The sequence below is a fragment of the Dysidea avara genome, chromosome 1 (assembly GCF_963678975.1).
Source record: "Dysidea avara chromosome 1, odDysAvar1.4, whole genome shotgun sequence".
NCBI classification, from domain to species: Eukaryota; Metazoa; Porifera; class Demospongiae; order Dictyoceratida; family Dysideidae; genus Dysidea; species Dysidea avara.
In genome coordinates, this window is record NC_089272.1 from 44,596,015 (window position 1) to 44,621,701 (window position 25,687).

Genomic DNA, 25,687 nt, shown 5'->3' on the forward strand with positions numbered 1-25,687 from the left:
GACATTTACTGTATGTCAGCCCACGATAAGGATGTATTATGAGGCTGCCATGTTTATGTGGACATTAGCACTAAAACCTGCAAGTGCATAATAGACAAGTAATTCTGATTAGTTGTGTATAAGGCTTCTGTTTGTTCAACATATGTGTGTGTTTAGGTGTACTGTTTATAGTGTGCATAGTGTTTCAGTAAGTGTCACATTCTGTAGTTTCATACACATGCATAATTATAAAAAAACAATAATTATTTGCATTACACAATCTAAAGTGAAATGGGAAAATCTATTATCTATTTTTGTATCTGCAAAAATAGGATGAAATGCCAAAGTTTTGCAAGACCTAGATTAATTATTTTTATTTTGACAGGAGTTCAGTTTTGTGCATATTAAATCTTATTCTAACTGGACTACTCTGCTGAATGTATGTAATGTTTATGCACTATTGATATCAAAATTTTGATTTAGGCTGTCTGCAATTGCTAAATATTTTACATCAAGAATGTCCTAAATTTTAAACACAAAGAAAATGTCAAAATCTAGCAAAATACGCAATATTTGCATTAGCTGCTTGCGAATTGTTGGGAATTCATACAATATTTGCAACTAAGGCCTGCAAAACTGAGGAAATAGTGCAATATTTTGCAACATTTTACCCAAAATAGATTTTCCCATTCTAAAATAAGCATTGTTTTATACTACGTATTTGGAAAGAAGGGGTGTAGTGGTGATATGTACCTTCACCCATCATTACATGAGCACTGTGGAGAATTTTACATCTTAGTTATGCTCTGTAGTTATGGACATAATTATTAAACAGCCAGCACTTTAAAAACAACTTTTACTTTTTCCTGCCATATAAGACAGACATGCATGATGTACACTCATAGGAATGACCATGCAAGTGCTTAAGTGAATTTACAGTAAATTCCTTTGTAAAGTTTTATATCATAGCTACATATATACTCTATTGTCATACAGGCGATGCAGCACTTCAACAGATTGTGCTATATAATCTCCTCAATATATTAATAAGTATACAACTGTATACAGTTTTAATGCATTGATAACAAACTGTAACAAATTAACACTGTAATTGCAAGGTCCAACAATTTAAAACATTGTAAGCTAGCTTGTCTTAAGGGGATATGAAGATGTAAGAGCTTTTAATTATACACAATTACATACGGGTATATAATGTAGCTATGTGTGAAGATAGGGATGGTGAACTCTGGTTCTTGTGTTATTAGCTTTGTGACTACATAAGTCCTTCGACATTGGTAGTTACCCAAGTACGGTCAAGAGCAAATGTCTACAACATCTCTATATATGGATTTACATGCCTGTAGAAAGATACCCATTAAAACTGCTGACTGCATGGCAAAGATTGCAATTGATTAATATTAATATGTATTTCCTTACAGTAATTAAAATATATGGAAGTTAGTATTATGTGGGTGTTTGAGGTGAATAGCATTACATGCTTACAGTAGAAAATGTCCCTAGCCCAAGTCATCAATAACTTAATTAGAATTGAGGGACAGTTATAGAAAGATAATATAGAGTACTTTCACTACAGGCCATGAAGAATACATACTGTGGTTATACCAAACATGTGCATATGTATTCAGCATGAATCTTTGACTATGTTTTGTTAACTGTGAGGGATTTTTGTGATGGATGCTCTATACAACACAACATGTAATTCATTTCTGAAAGCAAGCCTTGTATAATTATTACAGTTATACCGAGAAAAATTCCCACTTAATAGATAGGAAATCACAAAACCACACAATAAAAATGAGTAGTGAGCACTGTGGCATATAGTGACCATCATTAATAATGTGCACTATTTGCCATGACTCAATGTTTACTGTGTATACTACATAGCCTTACAATCAGCCGCTGATAGTCATAGCTACTGAAGCTACCTAGACATATTTACAGTACTTGACATATGGTTACATTTACATTCACTACAGCATTTAAGCATAAATAAGTGTGTGAATGTTATGTACAACTTTATGATGCACATACGGTACACTCTCACCGATGATATCCGCAGAAACATCCAGGAGACTACTATCCATGTCTTCATTAATGCTACTTGTGTGGTGGAGAAAAAAATTTAAATTATCATTAATTATCATTGTCTTTAGTATCTTTTTAAAAAAAAAGTATCATCACACTAGGATGGTATATCCCCTTATCACTAGCTGTACAAAACGCGCCGCGGTAGACGTGAATATGTACAGCTTCATCCTCTATATAAAGCTAGTTCCTCTGCCCGCCAGCATCGACATACTAAAGTAGCGCGATTTTAAGGAATCAGATAGATATTTTAAGATAGGAAAAGGCTGCGCTGAATATTTACCGATCGCGACTGAACGAATACGTCGTTACTATCTAGCTACTGTAGCTAACTAACAATCTTGTGAAACCATGCAATCCTTCCTACAGCTACTAATCATTACTAGTGGACTCGCATTGAATTTTGGAATGGAACAGGACAAGGGAAAGCTATTAGACAAAATGCCACCATGTATACATGATCAGGTAAGGCAATGATAAAATAATAAGTTGCGCAATAGAAAAGTTCTTTTCGACAATAATATTGTATGTGCACTTTGTAATCATAACTATTGCATCGTCCTAACTATATACGGTAAAAAGCTAAAGGGAGAAATGCAATGGTGACAGAAGCTACGGCAGAAGTTTTTGCAACAGCAGCAGCAGCAGCGGCAGCAGCAGTAGAAGCAGCGGCGGAGGCGGCGGCAGCAGCAGTAGTATTAGTAGGATTACGCCGGAATAATTTCGGGAATAATAGGTATGTCTGGGAATCAGGAATTATGCTAGCATTTTGAGGTGATAATAAAGCTTTAACAGTTGGAAAATCTGCAGATTGCACAATTCAGTTAAAAGGTCAAGAAACTTTAATAGAACAGTCTCGAATATTGTTTACTCTAATAAAGCAGTCACATTAAAATGAAATACTCTAATACAGTAACCAGCTAAAGAATTCAAGACTATTGGAAGCTTAAACATCAATGAAAATCGTCTGATACAGCAATAAACTGGCATTATTAGCCAATTATAGTGGCATAATTTTGGGAATAATGGGCAATTCTCAAAAGCATAATACTGTAGGTGATTGTTTGAGCACTGCTCAAAAACATAATGCTCAATTTTTGGAGCATATAATAGCCTCATGCCTAGCAGTAAGCATCAAGCAGCAGTACAAAGCTAAGGCAGAATAATCTCTGCAATGATAAAATTTAAAGGCTGCGGTATAGCTAACTAGTTAACTACATGGCTGACAAGGAGGTGGTTAGCTATACCTCCTGCTCTGAATGCAAGTTCTGTGGCTCATGGACAGACATAACACCTGCAGTACTTATTAATATTTGCTAGCTGCACCTGAGCAGACTGAAATTGCAGTCAAAGTAGTGAAATTTCTATAATAGCTAGCTGGTTACAATAACTTGCATTGTGCAAGAGTAATGCATGGGGCTCGACTGTGTCTCTGCCATGGTTTGATTTTATCAAATTGTGTTAATTTTCCCAACCAACTGTAAGGTAAATTCTACAGCACAATGCCATGATTGTATTTTAATCACAATCACATAGATTAGCTACCTAATGCACATTTCTGGTTAAATATATAGCTATTCTCATTCCATTGTCTAAGAGAGGTGTTAAAATTATATGTAAATATTCAGCACATATGATAGTTTGGAAATAGCAATCAGTTACACATAGCTAGTATAGTGTCACAAATGTTGTATGCTTTCAGACATTCAAAATGCATCATCGCAATTGTGTATTAAACTAACCCCAGATAAGTAATAATTATTGGTAAAAATAGTTATTATTGTCATTATTGCAGATCGCTGAAACAGATCCACACATTGTAGACCTATCTACTCAAGATGGAGGAGTGAATAAGAGACAGACTTCAATGGACTACTCCAACTTAAGAATACATACTGAATTTACAAATGTTGATCCCTCAGCTGTCACATTTTTACAAGGACCAGATAGTATTCTGTCTCACAGTATTGAAGCTCTTGAAAGTATTTTAATGGTTCATCCAGTACAGGGTAACTTACTCATCCCACCAATGTGTACTGAATACACTTCTGGAGTCAATGAGGGCAAATGTACTTCACCTTTACCATCTCAGAGTAGCTATAGCTGTGGAGAGTTTGGCACATTTCCTTTATCATACATTGGTGTCAGAGAAGTCTGTACATCATCTTTATTTAGCTCGTCCTGTTCTCCACAAGGTCCAAACGGCACTGGAGTAGCTGATGCTGATTATCTATTGTTTGTGTCAGCATCGTCTTCTAGTGAGTATTATTAAGCAGAAAACTACCTTTTATGGACATATGACCATGTTGAATCATCCTGTGATTATTTATAGCTATTAGCTAACCAGCATATTTAGCTATGATCACAAGAACTATATATGCATACAGTATGGTACACGGCTTTTAATATTCATAGTTTAGTCCATGTAATGACATGTCATGACATACTATTACTTTTATTGCACTTTATAGGCCTTTGCAATTCTGGAGTTTTGAGTTATGCTTCCCACTGCATGTTGGATATGAGTGACAGCTATCGACCTGTGGCAGGATATATTAATATTTGTCCAACAGTAAGTTATGCTTAGAATAAAATATCCGGAAGAGTATATTTTTAGTTTAAATATAGGGAAAAGTAAATTTCATGCAGTAAATGCATTTCTTTAGCGCACAAGTAATGGTACTCACAATTTGAAACCAAAATGGATTCTGAACTTGTAATTTAATGTAGCTACTAGTATCCATACATGACCATAATCATACATAGATACCTGGCTTCTGGTCTGCGAATATATGTACTCAATTTTCTCATGCATTTATGCATTTCAGGTTCTCAATACAAGTGATTCTGATGATATGATCTACAACCTGTTTGCTCATGAGATAATTCATGCACTTGGATTCTCCTATACTCTGTTTGACTGGTAAATATGACAGTATACAGGGTGTACATATGTAATTGGCAACTGTGTTTAAGCAAACTAATACTGTATGTCTGTAGGTTTGTCGATACAAATGGTACTGCATACAATCCAACAACAAACATTACTGGACCATATGGACCAGCAACTGTGTTTACAGGTCCAAAGGTATTACTGATTTTGTCTTACTAGAATAATTACTAGTTACATTTTGTAAATGTGATGTGCTGTTTTAGACTCTAGAGGTGGCAAGATCATACTATGCTTGTAACACTGTTCAAGGGGTTTACTTGGAAACAGAAGGTTCACGGGAAGGTGCTGGCACAGCTAGGTGAGCTACTGTGTTTTATATCAATTGGTGCACATGCAGAATTTTGCACAGCTCACATTGGGAGAAAAGAACTCTTCACCATGAAATTATGAATGGCTTCCCGACTTTGTATGTTAATATTAATATGTATACACAGCTTTGTGTACAACTTTCACACATTTTAGTGATTATGAAGTGTTGAGTGAGTTCACAATGGCTTTGTTAGAAGACAGTGGATGGTATAAGGGTAATTACACTGCATTAAATGAGTTAAATCAGCCTCCATTACAGTGGGGAAAAGGTTTGTCATTATAAAATTTACATAATTTATATGTCATGGTTTGTCAATTTTTCTAATTGAATGGTGTAACACCCTAAATAATGTTTGTATTCATTGTGTACATACTGTAGGTTTAGGTTGCTCATTTTTAAATAAGAGGTGCAATCATCAGAGTGTCTATCCTTACTTGTGTGATCCGACCTCAGATGAGTTAACATGTACATATGATCATTTGACTAAGGTACATACGTATATATCAATTACTTAAGAAAATATTCTGGATATTTTATTGATAGGGAAACTGCTCTACTCAATGGGGTGGTTTTGATGGCTGTCCTGTTGCCCTTCCTAATGATGCCAGGAATTACTGCCGGACTGATCTCAATGTTACGGTAACTTACATTATAGCTATATACTACTTACAAAGAGTAGTGAGTACTGCATTTAGGCATGATAATGGTGACCCACATTATACAGCAACACTAGCTACTTTAGCAGAAACCTTCAATCCAATGCTAATCCATCTGTACAGTGTGTAGTACTATGTATCTGTTTATACAGCATGCCCAATACTATTGCTACATACTGTATTGCTGTACTGGCACTGTATTATACACATCATCTGTATGCTTCTATACAGCAACTTCAAAGCATAGAAATTTTTGGCAGTACCTCAGTCTGTGTTGAAGGAGTTCAGACATTATCTTGTCACTCTTGTGGTACCTACATCAATGGCTCACTATTACCACTTTGTGTTATGGAAGAGACATACAATGTAAATGACACAAATGAGACAGTGATACATCTAAATGGTATGTCAAGAATATCTTGCATACTTTTAACTTGTGCTATATATTTGCTTCTCACTGAGTAGGGACAGCATATGGCTGTAGACATAATTGTTCTATAACAACTGACGAGGGGTGGCTAATTTCATGTCCTCCAACTGATGAGGTAGCTATCCGGTCTCAAGAGATCTTTCAGGATCCACTACCATCATTAGCAAATGTCAAAGAAATTGGTATGTATAATATTATTTTATTATGCAATAACATTATGAGTGTAATCAGTATGAAACATCAATACATCTGCGAATATAATGTGTATAATTATGTTAAGATCATAACTACATTAGTATGTGCACTTTGAGATACGTAATAGCATTGAGTTCATTAGTTTTGTGTTCATATATTTTGCTGCAGCTACAGCTGATTTGTACTTTTCTGAAAACATTGTGACCTGTAAGTAATTCATGTTGCTTATAACTGGGTAGAATTTGTGTGAATTTAGCAACCAATCTGGACTTCGCTGCCTTTGGATCTTTGTATTACGATGATCATACCACGGTGCAATTACTTGTCAACGTACATCACAACACCACAGCACCACTCTGTCATTTGCTTGGCTGCACAACATGTACTTCTCCAGTTGTGGTTGATGATAACATCACATCAGTGTTAAATTCTAGCATCTTGTATTCAGCAGCTGCTGGACTGCTTACAGCTAGCATAGTTTCCAGTGATGATAGAACACAATCAACTGATTATAGTCTAATACTAATGCTCAATCCATTTGTGACCCATTCTTTTGTGTATTACGCAGTCTCTGTTGACTTTGTAGACAATTATTTACAAAATATCCATTCTAATGATAGTAGCATCTTCAGAGTGACTGCATTGGCAAGCAATGCAGAGGTCAGGATAGCTCCAATTAGGGATATCATAATAAATGCAATGATAGTGCGTTATGGAGAGGAATACATTACAACACTAGATATTGGAGAGTCAGTGATGATTACCAGTAGTGAAGATCTTTCTGGTTCTAGAGTAACTGCTAATAAAGCAATATCATTTTATTCTGGTCACTATTGTGCTACAGGTAGTACTGACAATTGTTCAGTTCTCATTGAGCAAATTCCTCCATTCAATTCATGGGGTAACAGTTTCATATTACACACCAATGTCAGTGGGTTGATAGGAAACATGTTCAAGTTGATATCATCTGATCTTGGTGCTAGTGTGTCAATTAACTGTACTAGTGATGGAATCAACTATGAGAGTAACAACTACCATCTTGGCTTTAGACAACATCTTGTTATGGATATTGTTCATGACTATTGCAGAGTTGACTCTGATGAGAATATATTGATTGTTCAATTTAGAGACAGCAATTTTGGATCCATAGACACCTTCATGACTGTTGTCCCATCACTTGACCACTTTGATGATTTTTATGTGTTCAGTGCCTACAACAATTTCACTAACTATGTTGCTCTCACTGTGACAGCTACAGATCCAAACATCAACAGTCTTCTACTTAATAACTTCCCAGCAGTTGTCAGTTGGAGATTAATAACCCTTAATGATCAATCATTATATTATGGCGTGCTTACTGTTTCTTCTGGCAGACATACACTTACTATTTCAGGTGGTGGTGTTAAGTTTGGAGCTGTCTTATATGGGTCTGGTGGCTCAGACACTTATGCATTGCCAGCTGGAATGAGTCTTGATGTTGCTACTAACCTTTCCTCACAAGGTACATAATTATCATATTAAACATATCGTAAATTATAAGTATTTTAATTTCTCCAGCTCCTTCACCAGTTCAAGATGCAGTACTAACGCTAGTTGATGGAATGATCAATGTCACATGGACACCTTCAGTTGTTCCTAATGGAATCATTTACCAGTACATTGTACAGAGAGTCAACTCTAGTGGGAAATTTTATCATCATGTTCCAGCTAACCAAAACACAATTTCTCTACTCTATTTCAATGATACTCTTGCTTTTGTAGCTGCTGTTAATCTTTATGGACAAAGTGACCTGGTACTTGCAATATCTCAAGGTGGGTGTCTATGCACAGATATACTGTATATCACTGTGTTATTGCAAGCATCTGTACATAGATGAGGTTTGCATTCCAAATCCCTGCATTAATGGTGGTACTTGTGTTGAAAGTATTGGATCATTCGATTGTACATGCAGCGAATTCTTCTCTGGAGCAAACTGTGAAATACAAGAAAGAGTGAGTATAAGTGAAGTATTACTTTCACAAAATTATATATAATTACAGTTACATAATTATGTATCTGTATAATGACATTCCAACATCCATGCACTATTAAAAGCTAAAATAGCATTGTGTCAATATGTGACAGAAGAAGAATTTTGTTAATTTCACACACAAGCAAACACAAAATGAAACTCTACAGCACATAATGGTTGAACAAAATTTAGAAATATCAAGACACACGGTGGTGTGTCGTGCAACCAAGAAAGACGGCAACCACACCGTGAGTATATTAACAGGAAGAAAGAAAACAGCCTTTTCATGCGTGCATAGCTAGTATGGCCCCTTCTCCAAAGCACACCATTTTTGCATTATGGTCAGGGCCGCCCACGGGGGGGGGGGGGGGAGGGAACTGGAGTATTTTGCCCCGGGTCCCAGCCTGAAAAGGGCCCCTTGACCTGTTTAAAAGATTGATATACTCTAATTGAGAAGTCAGATCTAGATACTCTTAGAGCAGTCACAGTATTCTTCAGAGGAACAGTGTAGTAAGCTTATAAATAAGAAGACATGGTTGGTGAGGAGTAGCTATTGTCATTGTTAGTATGTAATGACCTTTTTTTTTTTTTTTTTTTTTTTCTTTTTTTTTTGTCTTTGTCTTCGATTTACAGCTTGGGTGAAGTTGTGTGATTCAGAGTGGAAACCTCCTTTCCCCTAGGGCCCCACTTTAAATTTTTGCCCTGGGCCTCTCAATTTCTCTGGGCAGCCCTGGTTATAGTTGTCCCCCAGGTAGGGTATGTCACACAGCAAATTTGATTAAATTCACAACAGCCATTTGCGAGATATGAGCGTTCAAAGTTTCGTTTTAATTACTTTGTTTTTTTCTTCTTATGCCGTACGGGGGGGGGGGGGGGCTTCGATTTCTTTTCGCACACTTTGCAAAAATGCAAACGCCGGTGTAACTTGATTGCCTCGATCTTTGGCACAAATGAATAGCGTGTAACGGTGGATTCACGTACCAAGTGTGTTGTGAATCTGAGGAATATTCAAGGAGTTATGAGCATTTATTCTCGTAAAAAAAGATCAAACTTCTGTCACGGCTACAGCAGGCCTGCCAACCTGGAAAGTAAAAAAATCTTGAGATTTCTGTACCTTTATTGTAGTATTGCAGTGTGTAGTAAAAAAAAAACTGGTAGATACTATGCTGAGACCAAAAAAAAAAAAAAAAAAAAAAAGGTCTCGACTTTTCTCAAAAACCGTGAGATTCGATCTGCTGCCCTTGAGCAGGGTAGTGAAACCGTGAGACTCACGGTAAACCCGTGAGAGTTGGCAGGCCTGCTACAGGGTAAACCGAGTCTAGTATAGAACCCCCCTCTGACAAATCCTGGTTACGGGCCAGTAGAAATAACTTGAAATTGGTGTGTAGATAGGCTGATCATCGTAGCAGTGCCTTTGATAGTTTGAATAGCAATAGAGTTACAGCGACAAAGTTATAAAGCAAAAACCAAGCAAGTGTAAAATCGCGGATCGACATACTCTAATAGAGCAGTCACCGCGGGGTAAAAAAGGTGTGCAAAAAATGTCGAAAAAAACTTACCAGAGTTCGAACCAGGGACCTCCATACCTAACACCTGCATCCTTAACCACTGAACCATTGCTACCTTGGCTGATCACCTCACTTAATTTCTGCTTTATAAATGAAATTTCCGGTTGAAATCTACTTATAATTATTAAACGTTTGTAATTTCATAGATCTACCAATAGAAGTACTAGATTGTTCTAGAACATTCTATGTAAGTTCTATTAGAAGTCCTCAAAAAATGTGCACTCTATATTAGAGTATTACAATAATATTATCAAAAATTGAATTAAATTATGCAATGAAATACATTTATAAGTCTGTCTTCAATAATCATCATTGTATCGACATAGAAAAGAAGAAATGTGAGTAAAAACAAACCTCAAAGTCAGCCATAGGCTGGTTTTGGGGCCTTATTAAGTACAAAAAGAGTGAAATCCACACAAAAACAGCCAAGCTGTGAAAAAATGGTGCGGCCTTAAAAAGCCTGGGTGAAAAAAGTTGAGAAATCAAAGGTGGCGGCCAAGAAATGGCTGCAATGATGTTAATGCTAAAAAAAATTAATAATGGATGTGTGCATTGTTAAAATTTATTAGCATTAACATCATTGCAGCCATTTCTTGGCCACCACCTTTGATCTCACAACTTTTTTCACCCAGGCTTTTTAAGGCCACACCATTTTTTCACAGCTTGGCTGTTTTGTGTGGATCATATATGTTTACTGTAGTAACTCTATTACATCACACATGCACACATATGTACAGCACTTTTGGTATTGTTATTGTAGCTTTTTCCATATGGGATTTCCCAAAATGATGACCGTTTGCCACTAGCTGATGATAGTAGATCACCACCAATCACCTTGTCTAAACCATTTACACTATATTATCAAAGAAGCAGTACAATTTATGTATGTAAGCTTGTACATTCTTCAATGAATGCATTGTATAGCTAATAGTGATTCTCTCTACACATACATGTATGAATAATAATACATAAAGTACATCATAAAGTACATTGTATATAATTTTGTTAAATATAACTTATTATAAAGTAGTAGTAGTAGTAGTCATTATTTGACAATATTTGAGTTTGTTTTATTTGTGAGTTTTGTGTTTTGCATTGAGTTCTTTATTGGTTACCTCACTCCATACATATTGTCGGTCATTTAATAACCTTGATTTTCACTCTTTAATCAACAGTAGTGGTGCACCACAATTATAGTTTAAGCAAACCAAGTGAAAGCAAACAAAACGTCTTTACTCCTCAAATTATTTTTTTACATGAGAATAACAATAATGACATTGTACTGTAGTTAAGGAACAATATTAGGATAACTTTTTATTTGATTATCAACATTACTCATACACTATTAGGTCAACACCAATGGTGTTATTAGTCTAGATGATCCTTTTACTGATTCTTCATCCGAACTACTGCCACTAAATAGGAATGATATGATCATTGCTCCATTCTGGGCTGATGTTGATACTAGAGGAATTGGAGATATTTTCTATCGCCAAACTAATGATACCACTCACCTTATTAGGGCAACCAGTCTAATACAATTAGCCTTCCCAGCAGTTAAGAACATCACAGATTTGTTCATTGCTACATGGGACAATGTTGGCTATTACCGTCAGAATACTGACAAGGTAAAGAAAAATGTAAAGTTGTACATGTGCTTTATCTACTGTACTATATATAGACCAACACATTCCAGTGTGTACTAGCCACTAGTGGAGTTGAGTCATTTGTAATATTTCTATATGCTAATGGGAGAATACAATGGACTACCGGTGATAATGCTGGTGGAGATAATGGACTTGGTGGAGATGAAGCTCTAGTAGGAATAAATGCTGGGGATGGTGTTAACTCCATTACAGTTCCTGGATCACAAACACCAAATATAATCAACATTGATCAAACCAGTAACATAGAAAAACCAGGAATTTGGGTATTTCAAGTTGGAACAGGTACGCATTTGTGTGTGTTTCTGAACCTTATGCGATAGCAATAATACATATACAATACAAATGTGACCAGATTTGCAAAAAGGGGTCTTCCACGCACATCCAGTTTACCAACTTCAATAATCCATAACGTCAGCTAGGAAAAAGCTATTGACTTGAAATTTGGTCAGTTGTGAGCACAAACATAGATTGATGAATGGGTCAAATTTCAGGCTTGTACTGTATGTTTGTTTAAAACCAAGTTATGGTCTTCCAAGTTCATAGAATCAGATGTGTGTGAAGGACCCTTTTTCTGAAATCTGGCCACATATAGACATATTTCTTCCATATGTAGCGTGATAGTGAAATAGCTAAAATGTAAGCACAAAAATGTAGCTTGTAGTTGTGTATATCTGTACCTATGATAGCTAAATTAGTTACAAGAACATTCATACGAATTGATTGTAAGTGATACAACATGTATAGCTGCAGTGTATTCACTGTACATGAAATAGCCCTAGTGTACACAGGCAAGAATAATTCTATTCCTCTCTGTGTTCACATTAGAAAACTGCAATCCACAGATCAGCACATGTCTATCTGAGGTGAGTTTCTCCAGTTTATAATGTGCACTTTAAATTACATTGCAACATCATTAGTTCTACCCTTTTGGGGTGGCTGAAAATGATGAAATTATGGCACCAGCTTTATTTTTTGGAGATGGTAGCACATCAGTACATTTATCTACCAACTTCCACATTCAAAATTACATTGAGACAACAGCTTACGTATGTTAAGATTAATAAAATTACAAGAATAAAGCATAAATAATGTGCCACAGGTTAATGATAATGGAGTAATTAGTTTTGGAAGTTCCTTTGATGATGAAAACACTCCTTTGCCCTTGCCACTGAGTGGAGATGACAGGATCATTGCACCATACTGGGCTGATGTTGATACCAGAGATACTGGCCACATTTATTATCGTCAGACCACTAAACCTAGTCTCCTTGCTAGAGCATCCAGTGAAATTAGTGCACTTTTTCCAAATGTGGACATCATGCACTTATTAATTGTGACATGGGATAGTGTCGGATATTACTTTCGGAATACTGATAAGGTATGTACATAATGAATTTTGATATTATGTATTGTTAATAACTTATTGCATGATCAATGCATGTATCCTGCATGTACTGTATAGCAAAATGTATGTGATGATGTTTCTTAGACAAACAGTTTCCAGTGTGTCTTGGCTAGCACTGAGTTTGAGTCATTTGCCATATTCCTATATGCTGATGGGAGAATGCAATGGACTACTAACAAAGTCTATTTTGGTTTGGGAAAATCTAATGTGGGGAAAATGTTGCAAAATAAGGCACTATTACATCAATTTTGCAGACCTTAGTTGCAAATATTGCATAAATGTCCTACAATTTGCATGAGGTGTTTGCAAATATAGGTATAATCAATAGTTATTTGCAATTATCTTAGTGTTGCAAATTTAGGTCTTTCTTTATGTAAAATATTTACCAATTGCAAAAACAGCATAAATAAAATGTTAATATTAGCAGCAGATAGATTACACATACTCAGTGGAAGAGTATTTTTTTTGTTCAGTTCTTTCTTTGATATACACATATCACTTTAAAACTCCACTTGTGTCAAAATAGCGCGTATGGGAACTGTGTCTTTTATGATTCTTCCTCCGGTCTTCCAAACTTTCCAGTTTGAGTCATAGGTTCCATCAAGCCATGTTATATTCACATTTCCTGCAGTTCCATTTACTTTATTTATTTTTGCTATTTGTGGCTTGTATTCTTTTTTTTGTATTTCTCACAGCACATAGCCACAAACTGGCCTGGTTGGTAAGCAATTTCTGCTGGTTCTTGTATCGATGCTTGCTTTTTAGATTTTTTAGTAGAACCAGTATCACTGCTTTTCCTTTTTCCAAGTTCCACCTGTGGGACATAATAATGGTGAACAGATGACACTAACAGCCAAAGTTTCAAATATAATAATGTTGAGACCATTTTAAAACTTTGCAGACCCTTTCTGAAATTTCAGTGATGCTTTCTTCAGGCATTCTGAAATTTCAGACGTCAGAGACTTTCTGAAATTTCAGAGATGCTTTCATAAGACATTCTGAAATTTCAGAGATTTCAGAGACCAGAGATGCCTTCTTAAAGTGTTCAGAAATACCTCTTCTGAAGTTTCAGAAATGTTTTCATGCGACTGTTCTGAAATTTCAGAAACACTTCTGAAATTTCACTGATGCTTTCTATTGTCCTGAAATTTCAAAGACCAGAGACATTTCAGAAACTTTCTCGCAAATAAGAAGCCTCTTCTGAAATTTCAGAGACCCTTTCTGAAATTTCTGCAGAAATATAAAAAATTTAATTGTTCTGAAATTTCAGAGACCCTTTCTGAAATTTCTGCAGATATAAATTCTTAAATTGTTCTGAAATTTCAGAGACCCTTTCTGAAATTTCAGAGATGCTTTCTGAAATTTCAGTGACAAGAGGCTCTTTCTGTATCGAATTATTAGCCTTATCCTAAATTACGTAACAGACATAAAAATGGCCGCTGTAGTGTGGTAGTTCGTAAAATTTGTATGGGAAACTATGGGGAGAAAATTTTTGAACGGGAATATATCAGTCAAGACGGAAGATATCGATCTCTAACCAGCAGATATGATTACATTGTAACTAAAAGGTTGTAAAAAAAAACAACTTGTAATCAAAAAGGTCAGGTAAAAAGAAAACAGAAACATTGCTTTCACCAAGCTTCGATCTGACAACTGAACACTCGCTAGTTTGGCACTCTACTGCTTTGACCAAATGTGGTCAAAGCCTATAAATTGTTTATAAATACCAGCTTAAGTTGAATAAAAGCTGCAGTTGCATGCGGTTTACAGAAAGAATTTCAACAAGATTTAGGTTACACCCTTGCATTCAATGTGCTGTAAACGACGAATGACAGCAGTTGGAAACTCCATTTTAAAGCGATACAATTCTAAGATGATGAGTACTTTCTTTGATGTTAAAACTGCACTGACTCTTGCAGTAATTGGTAAGATACTCGTTGGATGCCATGGAATGCATGACAGACAGACAGATGGATGGCTTTTCAGCTTTATATATGTATAGATTTTCCCTGTAACAGTTCTGCATGGCATGTAACAGCAATGGAAAACAGCACCTGGGCAAGTATTGAATAGGATGAGCACACAAACAACCATCCTACTTTGCTCAAGTAAACTTGTTGATCTATACTCCTTGATTCTAGTGATGTGCAATAATATCGATAGTGTGATAATCGTATCGCAGTGGTTCACTATCGTGATATGATAATAGCTTGTGAGTATCATGAGCACCAATATTAGACATTCTTACCTCGCCAGAATTACTCGAACAATTAAAGCATTCATTTGTTTATTCCATCATGTATTCTAAATGTTTTCTGAGATTGGATTTTGCTGTATTTAGGCATGACATATATACATTCGGGTATACAGGACGTGCCTTTACCCGTATTCATAGAAAATAAGTAAAATTAGTGCTACATTATGTATCTTATCATTTGGATTTACTGCCGTGATAACTATCGTATGGTGATACAATTATTGTGATTAATCGATATAGTTGCAAACCAACCTAAAGAGTTCTGAAATTCATTATAAAGACAAACACAACTTTGACAGTGCAACTCTAAATACACTAGTACTTTTTTAATTGTAAATTTAAAAATGAAGTAGGGATCTATGCAACAAAAATTAGTGAAACAAGAGATGAATGATGGTATTACAGCATAGCCCAGTGGGAAAATCCTTACTTTGGCATTGAGCAAAATAATTGTTATATATAGCTAATGTGCCAAAGTAGGGACTTTCCCACTGAGCTATGCTGTAATACTATCATTCATCCCTTGTTTCACCACTTTTTGTTGCATAGATCCTTACTTCATTTTTAAATTTACAATTTAAAAAAAAATACTAGTTTGTTTAGTTTTGTTGTAGCACAGCCAGCTGCAAAGTAACTTGTGACTGTTCTATTAGAATATCATACAAGTATATCTCGAGTCAGCCAAGAGGTATGCAGCTAGCTAGACCAATAAGGGATGAGGTCATTTTGTTTACTGTTAAGTAAACCGCTAGATTGTTAAGAGGTGTGATCTCTGTACTCTATCGCTACTACTCTACTTAGATCTTTAATTGAAGGGCGTGGTCACAAACCTATTGCAAACATGATCCCAATGGCGAACTTGCACTATGCTTGCACATATCTAGTCTTATAGTAGCGCCAGGACTGAAGCACTTCTGAAATCCACCTCTGAAATAATTTTGTGACATCTATATATGTTGCTGAAAGAATGTGTTGGTACGGAAATTAATGTCTCAATATGGTTTCATTGGATAAAGAATAAGACAAGCAGCCTGATTGAAGATAAAAGAAAAGGCGCAGAGGGCCTATACTTGTTGGAACCCAGCCACATCCCACTAGTGAGTTTGTTATTGTGGCATAAAATGGTGATTTTGTGCTGCTTTGTTTGGCCTCTATCCTTGCGACTGTGGTTAGTGAGCAATGGCGGATCCAGGATGGGGAATTTGGGGCAAACGCCCCCCTTCAAGAAATTGCAAACAAGATTGAGATACTCTAATAGAGCAGTCAATTGCTCTAATAAAGCAGTCACAATGTTCATGAGGCAGTGCATCTTACTTATGAAGCTATAAATAGGATTTTATTTTACATAGCATACGTGATATAATATATTTGGTAAAGGATAACTAGCTATTATTGTTGTGACCTTTTTTTCTGCTCTTCAACTTTTTTCAGCAAGGTGCCCCCTCTTTTTCCAAACTCTGCATTCGCTCCTGGTGAGTGAGGTAGTAAGACTAAAATTCGAGTTTTGGCGGTTTTTAAAAAAATCCTATATTCGGCCACCTGTAAGTGTTGTTATATTATAGGTTTTTGCAATTGAATACGTCGCCTTTGCAATTGAATTCGTCCCGTTTGCAATTGAATTTGTCGGTATTGCAATTGAATTCGTCCCGTTTGCAATTGAATTCGTCGGTTTGCAATTGAATTCGTCACCTTTGCAGTTGAATTAGTCGGTTTTGCAATAGAATTCGTCGCGTTTGCATTACAATTCGTCATAAACAAAACGGCTCCAAGAAACCAACCCGTTCATTAAGAGATGAACTATTTATGCCTTGGAGAGTTACACTTGAGACACTAGAAGGTAATTGAAGCTGGTAGTACGCGAAGCTGATAGCTGTCTGACAAGTTAATTAGCTTGCTCGCAAGTGACCACACCCATCGTGAATGGCGTAGTAGAGTTTGGAATGTTGCTGGAGAGGCTGTAGAGGAAGAATTATTGCCTTATAAAGAGTTGTTTACTACCGTTGTACTTGAACAAGTTCTTGTACCAGCTGCTATATCATGTTTTCGTGTTTGCTCCAGCTGCCATTCTTGTTACGGACGAATTTAACTGCAAAAGCGATGAATTTAACTGCAAAAGCGACGAATTCAATTGCAAAACCGACGAATTCAATTGCAAAACCGACGAATTCAATTGCAAACGGGACGAATTCAATTGCAAAGTTGCCAAATTCAATTGCAAAAACCTGTAATGATTATATGGACTAGTACTATTCCGTAAAGGTGGTTTTTATTGTGTAAAATGTCTCTAGGGCGATTTTTAAAGGTGGAATTTTGGGCAGCACACAAAATTTTCAAGGCAATCCCTATTTAAACGCTACTACCATACATTTTGATTCAGTCAGATGCACGTGAAGGTCGTCTAGTTTACAAAAATTAGGTCTTAGTTTTGTAACAATATTAATGCTAAAATGTATTATATTAAAAGAGGCTCAGAATCAGCCAAGTTAACTAGGCCAAACATGGTTGGTTATTGTGGCTTTTCTTAATAATGCTCACCTACCTGTTGTTTGTCCATTGCAATTGCATGCCATGCAGAGCTGTTAAAGGTGGCAGTTACCTCGAAGTCATGGTTTTGAAGCCTTGCAAACTAAGCCATATGTCCCACTACAAAAATTCGTTTATTGCATCATGTGATTAGTAAAAACATGATTAAAGTAGCAGTTGCTCATACTAAGGCCATTGCCTTGTAAGTTGTAACAAGAAGTAATTTGTTATTGTTGTGTAAGTATTATTCCAGAAGACATTCACTAAAGTAGTAGAGTAGTTTAGAACCTTTGTTTACAGGATTCCAGTACTTCATACATAACTTTGGCAGCATACGTTGTTTGTGGATGTAGTATGGTATGCTAAAGTGTTAGTACAACTTTCTGCATCAATTGTGTCTTGTACACTAGTGAGGGAGATCTCTGTAGTTGTGTAAAACAACTGAGTGGTATTTGTAGTAGGGCTGCATGTCAAGAAAAAAGAATTTTTTGCATTGCCTATTGATGTCACAGCAGGTTTTAGGTCCCTTCGCGGTGGCCAAAAGGACTTCAAAATCCAGCTGTGTTTCAGGCTGGCATAGGCTAAAGTTGTGTTGATTTCACCCTGCTTATGCTGCTAAAGAATAGATTCCAGATATATTTCACAATATTTCACAATAGTATGCAACACATGTTGCATAAACTGACACCGAAAATATTTTCGCATGCTCTTACAATTGACTCTATAAAGTCACTGGCCATACAAAGGAGCATGTAGATAGAGGAAGAGCTGGTCTATAACGTAATGATGATTGTTTTAGCATAGCTCTCCAAATGTTTTTACAACTGAATTATAAAACTATCCTTCAAACCAGAAATTGTGAGGTAACTGCCACTTTAAACAAAATTTATTTGGTATAGAGTGTATGACTACCTGTAAAATTTGAAAAGAATAAGATTTGCTTATTCCATTATTCCACTAATCCTTATTAATACTAACAAATTCCCATGCTATACGTAAACTGTCAAGTCAAAGCTACTAATCATATAGGTGGGCTGGGCTCCAATCATTACTGTTTATTCACAAACTACACACACACGCACACACACACACACACACTACAGTAGACCACACTGTACTAAATGATATTTTCATAATTTTATTTTATTTCTTTCTGTAGTGTGTCATGAAGATGTCAGTGACCAACATCACAGTAACTTACAGCCTACTACATGTACATTCATGCCACAGTATTAGAATAGATGATTCACGGCTAAAATATGCTACGATAATGGGATTAACTTAATTTGCTCACCATGAACTGTCCAATCCACCAAGGTATGGTGCTTTCCCTGTACTCCTCTTTGTAGACAAAGAAGCTCCTCTATGGAAAAAGAAGAGGACAAAGAAAATCCTATGACTATGGGTAAACTTTATTTCTACTAGGAAAATCCGTAATGACATAGTTGTTGTTGATTTGATTGTGCGTCAAAGCAATTGTACAGCAAGATAATATTATTCACAAATTTATTACCCAGCTTATTTCATTACATTTCTTGAACATTTGTTTTTGCAAAAGCAATAGTTTTTGCTCAGTCAGTCACATATGTACTGTAGTTATATGCATTCTATGCTTATTTGTGCATGATGAATTATTTTAACACCTGTAATTTATTTCCCATATCATTGCTATATATATAAATCAAGTTTATTGCTATTTCAACTGTCTAGTGCTTTAAACTCAAGACTATCGATGATTAAAGTCTTATTGTAGCTGTCCACTCCCTGTTACTATAGATAACAGAAAAGCAATTCAAACGTTGTGCAAAATTATCTGTTTTGGTCACATATGAGACTGGATTTATAAAAAAGTACCTTTTCACAGAAAAACTTTGACCCAATTTTTGACCTTTGAAATTTCACAATTTTTCTGTCATTGTGTATAACTGTATGAAATTTTCCATCAGTAAAGCTACACTATCCGGCTATATTTTAATACAAACAGCAGCACGTCTGTTTCGCAGGCTGATAGCCTACTAGGAAAAGGATCTCTTAAGTCACAATGGTAAACCCGGACGATTTCCATCAAACGTAGTGTAAGGGTCAGTTGTTACAACTTATTAATTTACTTATGATAGCATGCACTATAACCCTTAGAATATGACATCAGAGCTCCAAGCTTATTTATATATATTTACATGTATAGAACTTCTGTACCTAAGTATATTGCACAGCACAGGATCTTGCATAACATGAAGAAGAGTAACTGTTTAAATACACAAATATTTTAACATAAGAGTAACTTATGGCAAAGCAACCTGGATAATTTTTAATAATTGCAGTGACAGAATATGTGATAATGCCACAGCATGCATGATCTGCTTAAATACTCCTTTTGTAGTGACCATCACTACACAAAAATAGTGAGCATTGTGGCAGAAATCAGTGAAATAAGTAGTGAAATTCACTACAATTTTTTTTACAGTGAATACTTAGTAGTACAGCTTGTTACTCAGCATAACTTATGGCTATGCAGTAGTTAACATAGTTACATGTTTATCAGAGTATAAGTGAAAGTGGTAAGGCTCAGTCTAGGAGCATGCTACCATGCTATTTGGAGGTCATTTTGGGCCATGACACTGTACATATGTACAAAGTGCTAGACATATGTAACAGAAACCAACACCTGACAAGTGTTGGTTTAATGATATAGCTGGACGCTGCTAAAAAGCATCTCCATAATACCAAGAATTTATAATGGTGTAGGGAGAGTATCGAACTAAGCTATATCCTGTGAAATATGAGCCCGTAAGCTACATGATTGCCTTGAAGTGGAAGCTACTGTACAGCCGAAGCTTGTACCACTGGTGGTATTGGCTCAACGTCCATGTGTTCAAAGTGTGACAGCTCAGTTGAAGGTTTCATCATGGATGGGACAGAATTTGACAAGGGCTTATTTTTGTAAATTCCTATGGCATCGTTCAAACAACTCGGTGATTTGCATTGATTGGTGACTAATTATAAGTACATGGGCGTGAGCATACAGGTTGAGAGACTGAAGCTAGAGTGAAAGAACATTGTAAAAGTATGACACAATGCGCTGATGAACTCAGTACAAAGAGAAAGGCGCAGCCAACTAACCTTGAAAGCCATAGATATTGACTTCACACGTGTGTGAAGTCTTAATTCGAAGTCTTAATTCGAGCATGGGCGGCATTGCATGCACATTCCATGTCCATGCCTCGACAGTTCTGATAGTGAAAGTGACACATCTAGATGGGGCTTTAGCCATAGGGATTCAATGTGGACTACCCGACCAAACAAAGGTGTTAAATTTTGGCAATCAACAGCGGTCAGATTTACGAGAGGACACAAAAGTATACAGACTACCTTAAAGACTCATTTTTCATTGCGTATAGCGAAGTTTGATACTCTTCCTAACACATTATAAACTCTTGATAATACTGCGTTAACTTTATTCTGATGCTGTATATAGTGGGGACTAAACATTAAATACACACTATTGATATCAAACGTTAAGTAACATATTTTATAAACTGTTTGTTGTGCATAACAAGAAATATACAGTATCATGCTGGTCAAATTCCTGATTGCCTATTTCCAATAACACAGTCAGGAAAATATACTACTACTCGGTGTTTCCAATACTAACTTCTTTGTGCATATACAAGCAGCCAAACAGTATACAACAGTCAAGTGAATAGCAGTGCTTGAAATAAGCAGACAAAAATGCTAGGACATAGTACCTAAACTAAACTATTTTTGATCAGACATCTGTAAAACTTGTTCAGACATTGGATACTTTTACCATGAAAAATTATTTGTCTGAGTAAATTTTTGTTGGACCGGCATGATGTCCAACCAAAATAGAACATGTTCAGACATACACCAATTTTGGTCAGAAAATGTCAGATGTCTGACCACTATTTCAAGCACTGAATGGTCATCCTTGCAAGGATCACAGCATGTTAGAATGTCAAGGATGTATCCTCTAACTACTGAGACAGGCAATAAAATTGGCTTCCTATGTTTGCTGATTAAGCTATACTGATATTTAACACTATCTTTTCAGCTAAAATTGACACCTAGCTATAGCTACCAGAGCTGGATTGACAGACTGATTTCATGCTGCTACCCAACATTAGGATTTATGTATATAGCCAGAATGGATGCAATTCATAATAAAGAGGTGTCATCATCCGGCGTCAGTTCCCATTACATCATGACCATTTCAAAATTAATGGTCTTCACAAAGTGAAACGTATAAACTTAATAAGCTATTACAAACTGAGGCGATATAATTTCGCTTACATAATGCAGTAGTTACCTTATCGAGTCACTTACCTTACAGTAGTTCACAACAAGCCGGTCCCGGCAACTTTGGCGAATCCGGCTCGAGTCGGCGTCCCTGGCGATTTGTGGGCAGTGACTACGTGCGCTTCTTTCCAGTTAGTTGATCACGCTGAGAATATACCACTGTGCTCCACTACATCTGGTAGGAACGTTGGTCCTTTCGCCCAGCTCTTTTGCTCGCCTCACGCAAATTCTCATGTATTGTGCTATGGTGCCAGATTACAATATAATCTGGCGGCGCCCGTATATTTCTACAATACAGAATGCAGCCTTACTAGCGTCAAAGGAGGTGTCAACTCATGATAATTATTTTATTACTATAGCAACACATTGGAGAGGGCGTGCGTGAGTACGCGTGTGTGTGTGTGTGTGTGTGTGTGTGTGTGTGTCAGGCCTGCCAACCTGGAAAGTAAAAAAATCTTGAGATTTCTGTACCTTTATTGTAGTATTGCAGTGTGTAGTAAAAAAAAAACTGGTAGATGCTATGCTGAGACCAAAAAAAAAAAAAAAAAAAAAAAAAAAGGTCTCGACTTTTCTCAAAAACCGTGAGATTCGATCTGCTGCCCTTGAGCAGGGTAGTGAAACCGTGAGACTCACGGTAAACCCGTGAGAGTTGGCAGGCCTGGTGTGTGTGTTGTGTGTGTGTGTGTGTGTGTGTGTGTGTGTGTTGTGTGTGTGTGTGTGTGTGTGTGTGTGTGTGTGTGTGTGTGTGTGTGTGTGTGTGTGTGTGTGTGTGTCACACAGAGTCCATGAAGGACATGGTACCGCCTCCTAGTCCTGCCCCAGGAGGAGTTTCCTGAGCTGACTCCTATGCACCCTCGAGCAAAAGCACAATGCAAGCAAAACTTTCACTGCTGCCATACTAGCAGTGAACCAATACTGGGACACCTGTGCACTACACAGGTGCTGTGTGTGTGCGTGCGTGCGTACGTGCATGCGTGCGTTCGTACTTGTGCGTGTGTGAGTGTGTGTGTGTGCGTGAGAGAGAGAGAGAGAGATGCTAGCTATAGCGTAGAATAGCACACCCGTTATAACAATGGACATGTGTAAGTCACCATTGTTGCATGTTGAGTTACATATGGCAGTAACACTGTTGCCCATAGCAACAGAGTTTAGAGCACAAATGCATGTGATCGTTCTTAGCCAATGGCAAATATAAATTTTGATCATGAATTAACACTGTACTTAAAAGCAGCATATGTGAGGGAATTGTGTACGTGGCCATTGTGTATGTGGCCATTGTGTATGTGGCCATTGTGTATGTGGCCATTGTTAGCTAGCATGGCAAATAGCAAAACTAATGTGAATTGTAAAAAAAAGCTATTGAGTTGAGGTAACACTATTATAGCAGCACATTTGAGGGAACATATGTACATAACTGTTGTTAGTGTAGTAAATGGCAAAATGTGAAAATTAATTGTGTAACACTGTAGAGGGGTCATATACATAGCCATTGCTAGTGGAGCAAGTTGCAAATATGTAATTACAACTTTTTGCTAGTTAGCAGTAACACTGTTTCTTATGCAACAGATATATGATACGTGACCATTGTTAGTTTGGCAAATGGCAAATATTAAATTAGTAATAATACTCCAAAACCCTATACGGGACAGTGCTAGAATGATAACTAGCTAGTCCAACTAATTTCACTTTCTGATGCATCCCCAGTACCGGCAGACGTATTCTGCTCAGTGCTTACACTTGAGTCAGATCACTATTGTATCTTTGTTTTTTAATCCTAGCCTTCTCTTGTAGCTACCAGATCTAGACAGGGATATAATGGCCTGAACAACAGAAATGGCCTGACCAACATGCACACACATAATGGCCTGACCAACAGGTAGTGTGATACATTGGTCACATCAGTCACCCATGTTAAATGGACCTTCGAGCTGTAGCCACGTGCACAGCAACACATACGAAAGAGGTATGTATGTGACCATTGGGTTAGTGTAAAAAATGTTGCTATTTACTATAACAATGGTTACATAAACATGCCCCCTCAAAAATGAGGGAGGCATGTGTACATAACCATTGTTATGGTATATTTGAGGGGGCGTGATTATGCAATCATTGTTATGGTATTAGCAGTAACACTGCAGCCTATAGCAACACATTAAATATTTGAGGGTGGGTGTGTTACACTGTAACCTATAGCAACACATTAAATATTTGAGGGTGGGTGTGTTACACTGTAACCTATAGCAACACATTAAATATTTGAGGGTGGGTGTGTTACACTGTAACCTATAGCAATACATTAAATATTTGAGGGTGGGTGTGTTACACTGCAGCCTATAGCAACACATGTATGGGGCATGTGTATGTAACCATTGTTATGGTAGCAAATGACAAATATTTTATTGCAATTTTTTTGAATTAGCAGTAACACTGTAGCACATTTGAGCAGGTGGCAAACATGAAGTTGTAAATTTTTTTAAGTTAGCAGTAACACTGTTGCCAATAGCAATAGATTTTAGTGTGCATACATTATATATTATAATTATGCACCCTAAATACTAGTGCTGAAACGAATAGCAATTTTTACTATTCGAATAGTTGTGAACAAATGACCAAATATTCGATTATTCTTTAAGCTTATACTTCTATAGAATAAGTATTGAAACCTTTTATTATGGAGCAAGGTAGCTAAAGCCTAAGCGCTATTTCTAACAGTGTCTTTTCTAAAATAGAATTTTTAAAACATAGAAACATCTCTTCATTCACAATCTTAAGTGGGTTTTCCATCTGAATACAGTGTACGAAGTGCTAACAATTATTTGAATAAAGTGTTAATGAATCGAATAGTGTCATTCCGACCGAATAGTCAAATGACTGAATAATTGTTTCAGCACTACTAAGTACTGTTACTATAGCAACAGTTTTACTGCTAACTTTAAAAAATTACAATTTCCCATTTGCATCATGCACGCACATCCCTGAAATGTGTTACAATGTTACACAAATTTGGAATTTGCCAGTTACTACTCGCTAGCAATGGTTATGCACATATTATACCTCTCAAATGCATTACAGTATTACCTCCAACTGAACAAAATTTTTACAATTTCAGATTAATTATGCTAGTTTGCTATTTGCTATACTAACAATGATCACATACATATTATGTGCTCTAAAATCTGTTGCTATGGCAATAATGCTACTACTAACTTGCAATTTTGCATTTGCCATTTACTACACTAGCAATGTTGATGTACACATGCTCTCTCAAATGTGACTGCTAATTAAAATTTTACAGTTTCAATAACAAAA

The 25,687-nt window shown here is 36.5% G+C and overlaps 1 protein-coding gene and 1 long non-coding RNA gene across 4 annotated transcripts; one reads left to right on the top strand and one right to left on the bottom strand.

Moving 5' to 3' along the window:
* Positions 1-8,814: 8,814 nt before the first annotated feature.
* Positions 8,815-13,365, top strand: LOC136246974 (sushi, nidogen and EGF-like domain-containing protein 1). The gene is made up of 7 exons (XM_066038571.1): positions 8,815-8,889; positions 11,559-11,837; positions 11,891-12,139; positions 12,665-12,739; positions 12,794-12,922; positions 12,976-13,254; positions 13,339-13,365. The coding sequence occupies exons 1-7, from the start codon at positions 8,815-8,817 to the stop codon at positions 13,363-13,365; spliced, it is 1,113 nt and encodes a 370-aa protein (XP_065894643.1).
* Positions 13,366-13,455: 90 nt separating this feature from the next.
* On the bottom strand, positions 13,456-20,271 carry LOC136250608 (uncharacterized). Of its 3 annotated transcripts, none has more exons than XR_010698592.1 (3): positions 19,356-20,256; positions 13,538-14,095; positions 13,456-13,483 (listed from the first exon to the last, which is right to left on the bottom strand). It is a non-coding gene; the product is annotated as an uncharacterized lncRNA (long non-coding RNA). The 3 variants fall into 3 exon arrangements; XR_010698596.1 differs by having other exon boundaries at positions 13,727-14,095; positions 19,356-20,248; XR_010698595.1 differs by lacking the exon at positions 13,456-13,483 and having other exon boundaries at positions 13,646-14,095; positions 19,356-20,271.
* Between the last annotated feature and the right edge of the window lie 5,416 nt (positions 20,272-25,687).

What these genes read in the sequence shown, in the direction of transcription:
- LOC136246974 (XM_066038571.1), top strand. Translation starts at nt 8,815, where the DNA reads ATGGTTGAACAAAATTTAGAAATATCAAGACACACGGTGGTGTGTCGT. An exon ending in ACCGTCAGAATACTGACAAG is followed by an intron (nt 11,838 to 11,890) that starts GTAAAGAAAAAT and finishes TACTATATATAG; the next exon opens with ACCAACACATTCCAGTGTGT. An exon ending in TAGAAAAACCAGGAATTTGG is followed by an intron (nt 12,140 to 12,664) that starts GTATTTCAAGTT and finishes TAGTGTACACAG; the next exon opens with GCAAGAATAATTCTATTCCT.